The 13,614-nt window shown below is 43.4% G+C and overlaps 1 protein-coding gene across 2 annotated transcripts in view; it reads left to right on the forward strand.

Moving 5' to 3' along the window:
• Nucleotides 1-226: 226 nt before the first annotated feature.
• tub (TUB bipartite transcription factor) overlaps nucleotides 227-13,614 on the forward strand; it is a 337,777-nt gene continuing 324,389 nt past the window's right edge. Inside the window, exon 1 of one of the 2 annotated variants that reach the window (XM_086007914.1) lies at nucleotides 227-357. In XM_086007914.1, the coding sequence (XP_085864040.1) occupies nucleotides 338-357 (20 nt within the window). In that variant the 5' untranslated portion in view covers nucleotides 227-337. The remainder of the gene's footprint in view (nucleotides 358-13,614) is intronic. The other variant, XM_086007913.1, reaches the window with a different exon arrangement.

Raw genomic sequence — 13,614 nt, forward strand, 5'->3', positions numbered from 1 at the left:
ACATTCCTTACATTCTCTGCTGATTATATATTTTTTGTTAATGTTAAATATGAAATGAATTTATATAATACTGAATTCTTTCAGTGCATTTCTGCCAAACTAGATCCTCCCTGCCCACCCCCGTGCCCCCCCCAACAACTTTTTCTTGGCAGTGTTGACTGTCACAGTTTTGCACTCAGCCTTGCGCAATGTTCAGAAACTGTCTAGCCTGAATATATCAGGCTTAGTGTTCATCTTACTACGCCTCAGCAAGCAGCAGGAAGAAGAAATCCAGCAGAGAGGGTCATTGTTCCTGCAGTGACTGGGGATTGTGTCCACCTTGTAAACATTTGCTGAAATGAGGGAAAGTAAATATCGGTAAGAGTTACTTCAGCTATCTTTTATTCTCTCACTATTTTGTCCCGCTGCTAGAGTGCTATTTGCATTTTGTGAACCTTACAGACGGGAAAATATAGACTGAGTGGTGTGCTTTGTAACAGCTGGGTGCTGTTTACAGGATAGCTGCTTTGTCTCTACTACAGTCATTTCAGTTGTGGACTGTAATAATACTGCAGATCAACTCGCAAAGATCAGTAGGAAGAAAAACCTTTGGGATAAATTGAAGCTTTAAATGGATCAGTGTGAGCTTTTGGTGCATTGAATTAGAATGTATTGAGTGCACTGGATTGGAATGGTTCTGGTAGACTGAATTGGAATGGTTCTGGTAGACTGGATTGGAATAGTGCTTGTAGACTGGATTGGAATGGTTCTGGTAGACTGAATTGGAATGGTTCTAGTGGACTGGATTGGAATAGTGCTAGTAGACTGTATTGGAATGGTTCTAGTGGACTGGATTGCAATGGTTCTAGTGGACTGGATTGGAATGGTTCTAGTAGACTGGATTGGAATGGTTCTGGTAGACTGGATTGGAATAGATCAGGTAGACTGGATTGGAATGGTTCTAGTGGACTGGATTGGAATGGTTCTGGTAGACTGGATTGGAATGGTTCTGGTAGACTGGATTGGAATGGTTCAGGTAGACTGGATTGGAATAGTTCAGGTAGACTGGATTGGAATGGTTCTGGTAGACTGGATTGGAATGTTTCTGGTAGACTGGATTGGAATGTTTCTGGTAGACTGGATTGGAATGTTTCTGGTAGACTGGATTGGAATGGTTCTGGTCGACTGGATTGGAATGGTTCTAGTAGACTGGATTGGAATGGTTCTAGTAGACTGGATTGGAATGGTTCTAGTAGACTGGATTGGAATAGATCAGGTAGACTGGATTGGAATGGTTCTAGTGGACTGGATTGGAATAGATCAGGTAGACTGGATTGGAATGGTTCTAGTAGACTGGATTGGAATAGTTCTGGTCAGCTGTGGCTCAGTGGGTAGCACGTTTGCCTCTGAGTCAGAAGATTGTGGGTTCAAGTCCCACTCCAGAGACTTGATCACAAAAATCTAGGCTGACATTCCATTGCAGTGTAGTGCTGTGCTGAGGGAGTGCTGCACTGTTGGGGGGCCTGTCTTTCAGATGAGATGTTAAATCAAGGCCCCATCTGCTCTCTCAGGTGGATGTAAAAGATCCCATGGCACTATTTCGAAGAAGAGCAGGGGAGTTATCCTCAGTGTACTGGCCAATATTTATCCCTCTATCAACATAACAAAAGGTTATTATCACATTGCTGTTTGTGGGAGCTTGCTGTGCGCAAATTGGCTGCCGCGTTTCCTACATTACAACTGTAACTACACTTTAAAAAGTACTTCATTGGCTGTAAAGCACTTTGGGGCATCCGGTGGTCATGAAAGGTGCTATATAAATGCAAGTCTTTCTTTCTTTTGGTAGACTGGATTGGAATAGATCAGGTAGACTGGATTGGAATGTTTATAATGGACTGGATTGGAATGGTTCTCGTGGACTGGATTGGAATAGTTCAGGTAGACTGGATTGGAATAGTTCTGGTAGACTGAATAGGAATGTTTCTGGTAGATTGGAATGATCCTAGTGGACTGGATTGGAATAGTTCAGGTAGACTGGATTGGAATGTTTATAATGGACTGGATTGGAATGGTTCTAGCAGACTGGATGGGACATTTTACTACGTAAATTTTACAATGCAAGTACAAGTAGTTGCTGCTGTTGTAGTGGACTGGATTGGAATAGTTTCCGATCTTGTGAGATGGAGTTTTACCCATTTTCCATAAAACATATTTCTTTATTCACTCACGATTTCCATTTACATTGAATTTGTGTGTATAATGGGCAGCTGATCTGATATTACACATTCTACACCATCACCAAAAGTTAGAAATACCTGCACTGCATCACAGAAGCAAGTTGGCCAGCCTTAGTTGCTGCATATTACTCCAATTGTGCTATTAACATAAATCACAGCTGTTCCCAGTGTAAATGCTCTGTTCTGGTGATGCTGCCAAGTTGTTGTAGTTGGATGGGAAAAATAATAAAAGTCGTGCAATGTATTCCACAAAAGATGGGCCAGCCATTTTGTAATTTTACTTTTGCAATGGATGCTACCATGGTAACGCCCATGTGGTACACACTTTTTTCACTAGTATTCAGTTATTGTATAATGTAAGTTGTTTTCTCCGATACTGGTCTCCCGTTATACACAGTTCTTGGACGTCAGGATTTATAAGAACAAAATACACACGGCACAGGTCTTTGGCTCAACCTTTGATTCGTTTGTTTATTGAACACACACACACAATTACTTCCCCAGTATGGCTAACAACCCCAAAATACAAACCCCTATGCAAGGGTCATTTGCATCGACACAATATGACGCAGTTAAACCCGTCTGCGATTTGACTGTTACATATAAAGTTACCCAGACTCAATCACAAAGCCCTTATTGTGATCTGACTGAAACTCTCAAACTTACTTAGACTCAATCATAAAAGCCCCCTCTATGATTTGACTGAAACATACAATCACCACTCCTGATCGGCTGTCTCTTGGAGTTGATTGTAGGCCCGAATCTTTCTGTTCGCTGTTCTGCCATTGGCTTCCCACACCACTGTCCTCGAAGTGATCTTTTACTTAAACCAAAACCAACTTGCAATCTTGAAACACATTTCCTGGCCCCCTCCTGAGCATACGATGGCCGTTTCAAAATGTATGAATTGTCCCTCGTATTGTCCATTGATTAGAGATACCTTTCTGACAATGCAACCTTCCCAAAGTGACTGCATATGCAAAGTTGTTGGTTTCTGTTAGCATGAGTATTCAAATGGTTCAAGGCCCGGCCCCTTGTCCGAGGCCTGCACTGATACCATGGTCCAAGGTGAACAATGTAACCCCTTAAGGTACATGAATATGCAAATGTTCTTGTTCAGATTTTAGATTGTCTGTGATCCAGCCGTAGTTTCGGCTACAATGTTTGAATTAACCCTTTATTGCCGAGCCCTTTTTGCGGGCTCTGCAGTTCTGGGTTTTTATATTTCATCGTTCAATTTTTACCGTCGGGGAGGAGGAGGAATGGATCCTACAATAACTGGGATGAATGTGCCTTTATCGCCCTACAGAGAAGCATCATTGTATTGTAAAAGAACTTCACAGTGACTCATTTAAGTGGAAGAGCAGCTTCCATTTTCAGGGCTTATATAAAACTGCAGTGAAAAGCTACTAGTTACTTATTGACTAGAGTCTTCATCAGCATCACCTAACACCAGCTACTGTTAACACACATTGCAGACTTGCTGTTGTTAAAATAAATTTGGATAAAATGTAAATTCCAGTACAAAGAACACAAAAACACATAACACCAAACCTTTAGAGCAATTTTGTGTTCTTTTTCCAACTAAAGCATGTGGGTGTAAAATAGTTTAATCCATATTGTTTGTATTAAGAGTATATTTTTCAATTTTTTCTTGATTCTGATTATAGATGCACTTTTATGTGAATTTTTTGTTAACAGGGCCTTATGGTTAACTAGCCTCAGGCTGAGAGAGACTTGCATATAGAATGGCCAACCTCCCGGGCTGGGGCATGAATCTCCCGAGTACTGCTGGTAACAACGCGGAGAACTTTGCCCTTTAAATTTCTCGGCACAGCAGCGCCCCTTTCCACCTCCCGCCCTGTGATGTCACCAGCTGCTGCTGTGGAGAAGCCTCGGCTCTGTGCCAGGCGGTGACATCACAGAGCCTGTCTCCCACTTAGGGGGTGACCGGAAATGGGACCAACTGGTGGAGAAACAGCTGGGAGTCTGGGGAGGTTTGCCAACACTGGTTGGATGTATTCCTGGTGATTTGATCATGTGACACTTGATCGCGTGCTTCATCGCCAGTTGGTTTACCTCCCTGCCCTGCCTCCAAAAATGTACTCTCTCTAATTTATAAAATCTACAATATTGGTAGTAAGTCCAGACATATCTATTCAATCATGATTGCTCTGTTCTGAAATCATTATAACAATCAGTGTCAAAAATAACAACAGAAAACGCTGGAAAAACTCAGCAGGCCAGGCAACATCTGTGGAGAGAGAAACAGGGTCAACGTTTCGGGTCGAAACCCTTCTACAGAACTGAGAAGAAAAGGCAGGAAATGAAACAGATTAAAAGGCAGTTTGGGGGCTGGGAAATGGGGGAGGGGATGAAAGAAGAGACATTAAGAGATATTCAAGGTGTGACGAGATAGTAATAGGACAGGTAAAGAAACAAACAATGGCTCTAGATGAAGTGTGAAATGCGCTGGCAGAGTGAAAGACAGCTGCCATGTGGGAGAGAGAAAAAAAGGAAAAGTCACAAACCAAAAGTGTGGATAAAAAATATAAAAATATAATAGGGGCCGAGGTTATGATCTGAAATTGTTGAACTCGATATTGAGTCCAGAAGGCTTTAAAGTGCCTAATCGGAAGATGAGGTGCTGTTCCTCCAGTTTACGTTGAGCTTCCATGGAACAATGCAAGAGGCCGCAGACGGTGAGGTCTGAGTGGGAATGGAGCGGTGAATTGAAATGACAGGCGACCGGAAGCTCGGGGTCACCCTTACGGACTGAACGGAGGTGTTCCGCAAAGTGGTCACCCAATCTGCATTTGGTATCCCCAATGTAGAGGAGACCGCATCGTGAGCAGTGAATACAGTATACTAGATTGCAAGAAGTACAAGTAAATCACTGTTTCACCTGGAAGGGGTGTTTGGGGCCCTGGACAGTGGGAAGGGGGGAGGTATATGCGCAGGTGTTGCATCTCCTGCGCTTGCACGGGAAGGTGCCGGGTGAAGGGGAAGGGGTGCTGGGGGTGATAGAGGAGTGGACTAGGGTGTCGCGGAGGGAGCGGTCCCTACGGAATGCTGAAAGGGGAGGGGAAGATGCATTTGGTAGTGGGATCACATTGGAGGTGGCAGAAATGGCGGACGATGATCCGTTGAATGTGGAGGCTGGTGGGGTGAAAGGTGAGAACAAGGGGAACCCTATCGTGGTTCCGGGAGGGAGGGGCAGGGGTGAGGGCAGAAGTGCGGGAGATAAAACGGACCCGGTCGAGGGCCGTGTCAACCACGGTAGAGGGGAATCCTCGGTTGAGGTAAAAGGAAGACATGTCGGAAGCACTGGTGTGGAAGGTGGCATCGTTGGAGCAGATGCGACGGAGATGGAGAAACTGGGAGAATGGAATAGAGTCCTTACAGGAGGAGGGGTGGGAGGAAGTGTCATCCAGGTAGCTGTGGGAGTCAGTGGGCTTGTAGTGAATGTTGGTCAATAACCTATCCCCAGAGGTGGAGAAGTCGAGGAAGGGAAGGGAAGAGTCGGAGATGGACCATGTGAAGGTGAGGTGGAAATTGGAGGCAAAGTGAATGAAATTGTCTAGTTCAGGGCGAGAGCAGGAAACGGCACCGATACAGTTATCAATGTACCGGAAAAAGAGGTGAGGGAGGGGACCCGAGTAGGACTGGAACAAAGAGTGTTCCACATATCCCACGAAAAGGCAGGCATAGTTAGGATCCATGCGTGTACCCATAGCAACACCTTTAATTTGGAGGAAATGAGTGGAGTCAAAGGAGAAGTTGTTCAATGTGAGAACAAGTTCAGCCAGGTGGAGGGTGGTGGTGGTGGATGGGGACTGGTTGGGCCTCTGTTCAAGGAGGAACCGGAGCGCCCTCAGGCCATCCTGGTGGGGGATGGAGGTGTAGAGGGATTGTACGTCCATGGTGAAAAGGAGGCAGTAAGGGCCAGGAAACTGGAAACTGTCAAAGTGGCGGAGGGCATCAGAAGAGTTGTGGATGTAGGTGGGAAGAGACTGGACAAGGGGAGAAAAGATAGTCAAGATAGGAAGAGATAAGTTTTGTGGGGCAAGAACAGGCTGAAACGATGGGTCTACCAGGGCAGTCCTGTTTGTGGATCTTGGGGAGGAGGTAGAAACGGGGTTGGGGAACTGAGGTTGGTGGCCGTGGGAGAAAGATCTCCAGAGGAGATGAGGTCAGTGACAGTCTTGGAAACGGTGGTTTGATGTTCAGTAGTGGGGTCATGGTCCATGTGGAGGTAGGAGGAGGTGTCGGAGAGTCAGTCATGGCTCAGTGGGTCGCACTCTCTCCTCTGAGTCAGAAGGTCATGGCTTCAAGTCCCACTCCAGAGACTTGAGCACAAAAATTTAGGCTTACAGTGCAGTGCTGAGGGAGTGCTGCACTGTCGGAGGAGTCCTGTTTCGGATGAGATGTTAAACCGAGGCCCCATCTGCTTTCTCAGGTGGACTGAAAAGATCCCATGGCACTATTTCGAAGAAGAGCAGGGGAGTTAACCCCAGTGTCCTGACCAATATTTATCCCTCAATCAACATCACCAAAACAGATTATCTGGTCATTATCACATTGCTGTTTGTGGGAGCTTGCTGTGAGCAGATTGGCTGCCGCGTTTCCTACATTACAACAGTGACTACACTTCAAAAGTACTTCATTGGCTGTAATGCGCTTTGGGAAGTACTGAGGTCGTGAAAGGTGCTATATAAATGCAAGTTTGTTCTTTTCTTTTTCCTGGTCACTCTATAGTCCTTTGATCTGAAAAATGACTTTATTAACTTCAGGGTTTACGGCATTTAACGTTCAGATTTTAATCCTGGAGGATTTGAACTGATTAAAATGCAAGAACTTTTGCGGAGTGCTTTAATCCATTTTCATCCCCAGTTTAGAGCTTTCTTATTCATTTTAGCTGCCTTGTGCTTCAATCAGCTCTCAGCAGCGCACCCTCCCAATGAAGAGCCTTGTCTCTTCCTTACACACTGTAGCCTCATATTCGATCTATAGCAGAAAAGGCAGCCTGGTGAGCACTTTCAATTGCCAAGTCCTCATGTAATGCCCACATGGGAAATCTCAAAACCCATTTCCTCTTCCCCAACCACGATCACTGAACTCAGCACAGATGAGTGACGAAACCTAGGGTATTTCTGTTCTAAATGGTTCAGTATCATTCCACATTGCACACCACACTAAGCTAACAATGAAGTTCCACACGAATTCTCTGCAGTGTTAGTCTTTGATAGCTAGTTTGCAACTGGGAGTAGACACAAAGATATCACAAATAGCACTGAAATGCCCCCACCCCCATACAGTAAAATAAGCTGCTAATCTCACACATGAAGGCTGGCCACTCAAGTGAGGTACCAGAGATCTGCGGGCACCATTTCAGGAGTGGAAGGGGAAAAAAAAATTCCGGTGTAATAGGAGTTGAGTTTGATGCCCAGTACTTTTCTTCAGCCGTTGCCTATTACCTATTACCAGTGATGACAAACCATGCAAAACGCTTTTGAATTTAGGGACTGTGACCGGGAAGCTGCTCGACCACATCTATTAATTGGTTTCAAGAAATTCTGTTGGCAGTTCTCTCCTCTGAGGTTGTTGGTACAACATTTAGTCGGAAGTTATTCGAATCTGGCAGGACTCCAATCCTACAAATAGCACAGTTGAGATCGTGCCCTGCAGTTCTGTAATATTGATTAGGAAACTGAAAACCAGTGCACTGTGACCCAGGAATCGGGTTGCCAACTCTGGTTGGACTTAGTCCTGAAAGTGTCATTACATAACCTCCTGACTCCAAACTCCCCGCCCCCACACTCTCGCCAATGTCCGTCCTTATGACACGCCATCTTCCCAAACAATCGGAGAGTGAACAGCCTCTGCATTAACCGATTGGATGATCTTGACCATCAGTCAAACAGTCTTTTTTCCCTTATCTGATATTTTTTATAAGTAATAAACAGAAGTGTTCAAAGAGAATTAAAATAAAAACACACACTTTTTTTATTGCCCCTGTGATTTTTCTCCTGAGTTGTTTACAGCAGTGTCCTGGAAATAAGTCATCAATTTCTGGAGATTCCAGGGCAATCCAGGAGGGTTGGCAACCCTACCCAAAGAATGCAATAAAATGAAAACATTGGTTTATAAACTTTCAATTTAAAGAGCCATTGCAGACCAAAACTCCAGCTCTATTGTTTAAGGAGCGATCCTTACTGTGGACTCTGGCTGGCTTCCAAAATCCAGTGATGTGTGACATCCAAATATATTTTCCTGGAAGAGCAAGTGTTTAGTTGCCCCAGGCACTGAAAATGCTATAAAGTGAGTATGTTCGATGACATTCATGTATATTTTGAAAAGTGTCCCCAGGATGTCCTTAACCCTTGCATGTATTGGATAAATTTGCTCCCACACATGAGCTGAAAACTTCCAAAAATGATCAGCTCATCTCCCTGAATCTTCCAGTAGTCTAAGGCTTAATGCAGAACAAGGTTAACCATTAGCGAGAACAATGCGATAGGATCAATGAGAGCCTCAACTGAATGGATAGTTTCCCTTTTGTAAACATACCTATCTTGAACATAAGATCAACTTTTACTGCAGTAGGAATTACTTCATTATGCATTCAGGATGAACTAGACATGCACTGGGGTGTCCAACATGGCCCAGGAATTCGGCTCTCCACGGGTGAGTACGCACGGGGTACTCGCCCGTAGGCCGAATGGAAATGCCGGTTTCTTGCATGCACTGTGCATGCGCGGGAAACCGGCACTTCCGATCCTCTGAACGAAGAGGTTCAGAGGTCGAACGCGCGTGCAGGGGAGGCTGCGCGTGCGCTTTGAACTTAGTTTTTTGTTTGCAGGTTTTCACACGAGGTTAAGCCTGCAGGATTTACACATTTAAAAAGCAGGCGTAAGGCCTGCTTTTTACAAGGTAAGTGGTCAATTAATTAAAATTGAAACATTTTTTCCACAGGTTTATTATTTTTAAATATTTTTCAAAAATTTAAGTTGTTTAAAATAGTTATTTAATGTAATTTATAATTTATTTAAAAAGTGTGATGTTTTTTAAAAATTTATTTGAAGGTTTACTGCTATTTTGGGGCCGGTAGTATTCATAAGTTTTCACAGGTCTTCCTGTCAATCTTATGAATGGGCTTTTCCCTCCTCCGATTGGCTGCCCATGGCTCACGTGATCCCAGGGGACGCATCGCACTAACTACGCCCCTGGGACACGCAAGCACAGCGCGCCGGCAGCTGGGCCAGGCCCTGGAGTGGAATTCCACGGGGCCCTACAGCTCAACTGCCGGCGCGCAAGGTAAGTGCAGGTCGGGGGCTTGCACCCGCGGGAAGCTCCCGACCCGAATTTCTGGACACAACACAATCCACAAAGCCACTCTTCTAAAGTAAAAATGGTCCACTCCTAATAAGATCTGATTTCTCTCACATCCAGCAGTGAATTACAGGCGAGAGAGATAAGAGCTTATAAAAAAAAATACTGCCCTCTGAAAAGTTATTGGCAGAACAACTGATCTGGCGGGGAATAAATCAGATACCACTGGCGAGCCTCCGAGTGCACACCTGATAATCTCTCACTTGCAACAGTGAACCACTTTCTCTCCAGACTTTTGATGTTCTTACCATCGTAGTTTGCTGCTTAGTAACCATAGCATTGGATCATGGAGAAGAAGACCAGGGCTCCTGTGCAAATTCAGGGCTAACAGCAGCATGTTTCTCAATATGGTTCACCGAGCCAGCAAGCAGCAGATTCAGCAGTGACTGGCACTGGTTTAGAAACAGGACAGTTTGATAAAGAATACCAACCATTCCATGCTTATATTAGAAATAGACTATGCCCTTTATCATCAGGAAGCTACTGAGTGCGGAAACTGGCTTAATGTGAGAAGAAATCCAGTATGTGTTGTAGCAGAAGACGCGGAGATATAAACAATTCCATATAATAATTCAGCATTCCAGTAGCAAGTGTTGCAAATTAGTATTTTTTCCCTCCCCCGCAGGGAGGCTTTGCAGTATGTTGCAGATGAGTTCGGAGCTGGAGACAGCAGTGCCATTGGTTCTCCTTTCAGTCAGTGATTTTTGGGAGGCCAGATTACTGCAAAATCACTCAGCAATGCCAAAGAGGAATGCATTCAATGTTACTAATGCCCCATAATATTCTACTCCCGTCTTTGTTTTTTAAAAAATATCTTGCCGTCTGGTGGAAATTATATTATCCAAGGAATACAAGAAATGTAAAATAGATTGGGCATTGGACATGGTGCTTAATCATGATTCTGCCTAATTCAAAAGAGATTTAATCATACACAGCCCACATATTAGTTGTGGCACACGGATCTCTTCAAAACGTTGAACGCTCCTGGTCTATATCTATTTATATTTTAGACTGGCCATTAACACAAACTGAATGCTGAGGGAAGTAGGAATTGAGATGATGTACAAGAAAGAAAGAAAGAACTTGCATTTATATTGCGCCTTTCACGACCTCAGGATGTCCCATAGCACTTTACAACCAATGACGTACTTTTGAAGTGTAGTCACTTCTGTAATGTAGAAAATGTGGCAGCCAATTTGTGCACAGCAAGGTCCCAGAAACAGCAATGAGATGAATGACCACATCACCTGTTTTAGGTATTGGTTGAGGGATAAATTTTAGCCATGACACTGGGAGAACGCCCCAGCTCTTTTTGGACTAGTGCCATGGGATCTATTACAGCCACCTGAGAAGGCAGATGGGGCCTCAGTTTAATGTCTCATCTGAAAGACGGTGCCTTCAACAATGCAGCACTCCCTCAGTACTGCACTGACGAGCCTCCTCTATTATAAATATAATATGTATATACAGATAAATGGGGAGGGAGTCTTGTTTTTGCATGAATGCAGGACTAAATGGAATATACATTTAGGAGTCACACACTTCAGTAGAGCCCTGTGATTTCTAGGATTGTCACAGCAGTTCCACAATTGATCCATTTTATCCCAAACTGAAATGACCATAAAACCACCTAAACTGAAAATAGAATTGAACAAAGAGACAGACAACAATCCAGAATTGTGAAACCTGAATCATTATCTGTTGTGCCAATTCACCTTAAAAAGCTTTCAAGCCACAGCTAAAGTTCATTTTAAGTCCTGATATACTTTGGCTACCTTTGGTTCAGTGGTAACACTCTTGCCTAAGTCCCACTCTAGAGACTTGAGTACGTAATCTAGGCTGACACTTCAATGCGATGCTGAAGGTTTGCTGCACTGTCTTTTGGGTCAGATGTTAAACTGAGGCCCCGTTTTCCCTCTCGGGTGGATGTAAAAGATCACATGGCACTATTCAAAGCGCAGCAGAGGAGTTCTCCCAGTGTCCTGGCCAGTATTTATCCCTCAATCAACATTATTATTAAAATAGATTAGCTGGTCATTATCTCATTGCTGTTTGTGGAACATTGCTGTGTGCAAATTGGCTGCTGCGTTTCCTACATTACAACAATGACTGCACTTCAATAGCTGACTGTGAAGCACTTTTGAACATCCTGAGGTCATGAAAGGCGCTATACAAATGCAAGTTCTTTCTCACCTTAGAGTTAAACATGTTTCCAACATGCACTCTTTAAGATGTCCAAACGAACTTCACAACAATAAGAAAGCTGGCTAGATGGTTCATACTTTGCATTGATCAAATGCTGACACAAACTAGGATACAGCCAAGGAGCGGAACATCTCTTGCCACAGCTCCTCCGACTGAACCCACAGGTGGTGACATCAACACATTCCAGGGTGAGGCATGTATCTGCATTTGTGCAAAACAAACTTTTTATTTTAGGAAGTTGAGGCAATCAGAGAAAATAATTAGAAGCAAACAAAGTTCTGACTAAATCACTGGTATTTGGTGTGAGGCCCTTGTGCAACTCCAGACATATTCCACTGATTTATTTGGCACCACAGTAGTTTGTAAATATTTTTCTCTGATCAGCTTTTCTCCTATTAAATTAGCAAATGTTCTTCGTTGAACTTCCTCTGCAGCTTATATTATTCTTTAAAAACTGAGATTGTGATCAAAATCATCAGCTACTGCGTGACACTGATGGCAGATATCTTAGCACACTGCAGCACTAACATGACAATGCATTGCTTTATTGGTAAAGTGCTGTGATAGACTTTTAACTTTCCTCCTCGGCAATCTTTCTTGCTACGTCTGTGCTACGACCAGGCACATAAAAATGATCACTGAAGGCTTTCTTCTAAAGGGTAGTCGAACACTACACGTTTTAATGCCCATCACACCAGCATGATTTTGAACTCACTTGCCATGCAACAAGACTTTTTTTTGAATTAAAAAAATTGCAAATGTTGGCAGAGAGTAGATATTCCTCCCATTTGTGTATTGTGAAATGTAAAGCACAGGAATTGTGTGGCACCAGTCACACCATACTTTGCACAATTAATGTCAGTGGTTCCATGGTGACTGTATTTTAGGAATAGATTCAAGATGAAATAAAAGAAAGACGTCATGATCAGCAGAGAGCAAAAAAGGGGAGAGAATAAAATAAAATGGAGTCAGTCCGTAATATAAGAACATTAAGCTGGAAGTCAAAAACAAGACAAAACTGATCAAAAGATACAAGGCAGGAGAGGGATTAAGTTAAATGAGACTTTTTGGATTACTTTAGGCAGAATAATTTTTTACATCAATAATTATTGAGGGAGTCACTGGATACTAGGGAAGTACCGAAAGATTGAAAATGGGCCAACATAGTGCACAGAATCAAAATGCCAACAAATCAAGAAACCAGCAATTACAGAATCTACAGTCTTGTTTCAATTCCATGTAAAATAATGGAATTGATTATCAGGTGTATCTGTACAAAAATAACTTAGCGAACAGTAGTCAGTACAGATTCAGAAGAAGAATTTCCTGTCTGACCAACCTCTTTGACTTCTTTGAATAAGTGATTACCCAAATGTGCTGTGCTAAGTCAACATGTTGCAGTAGAAATGTCTGAACATAAAACAGGTGCAAAACATACTAATCTAGCAATGCCTCAGTATGTGCCCAATTTTCACAGGCATTGGTCCCACTGCTAAATTCATGGGGCCCATTTTTTAGGCGTCTCGGGCGGGGATGGAGAGACAATCTTATCGAGGTATATTAGATGATAAACTGTACAAAATCGGCCCTGCAACGTGATCAACATATGGAATAGACTCCAGGATAGAGTAATAGAGGCAAAAACCTTGGACTCATTTACGAACCATTTGGATGCTGCAGCTGCTGGCTTTAGGGCCATTCTGGACGTATGAACTAAGATGGTCTACATGGCCTTCCTACAACAACAACAACTGGCATTTATATAGCACTGTAACATAGTAAAATGTCTCAAGGCGCTTCA

The sequence above is a fragment of the Somniosus microcephalus genome, chromosome 15 (assembly GCF_052327205.1).
Source record: "Somniosus microcephalus isolate GS21.2 chromosome 15, FLI_Smic_1.0, whole genome shotgun sequence".
Classification (NCBI taxonomy): Eukaryota; Metazoa; Chordata; class Chondrichthyes; order Squaliformes; family Somniosidae; genus Somniosus; species Somniosus microcephalus.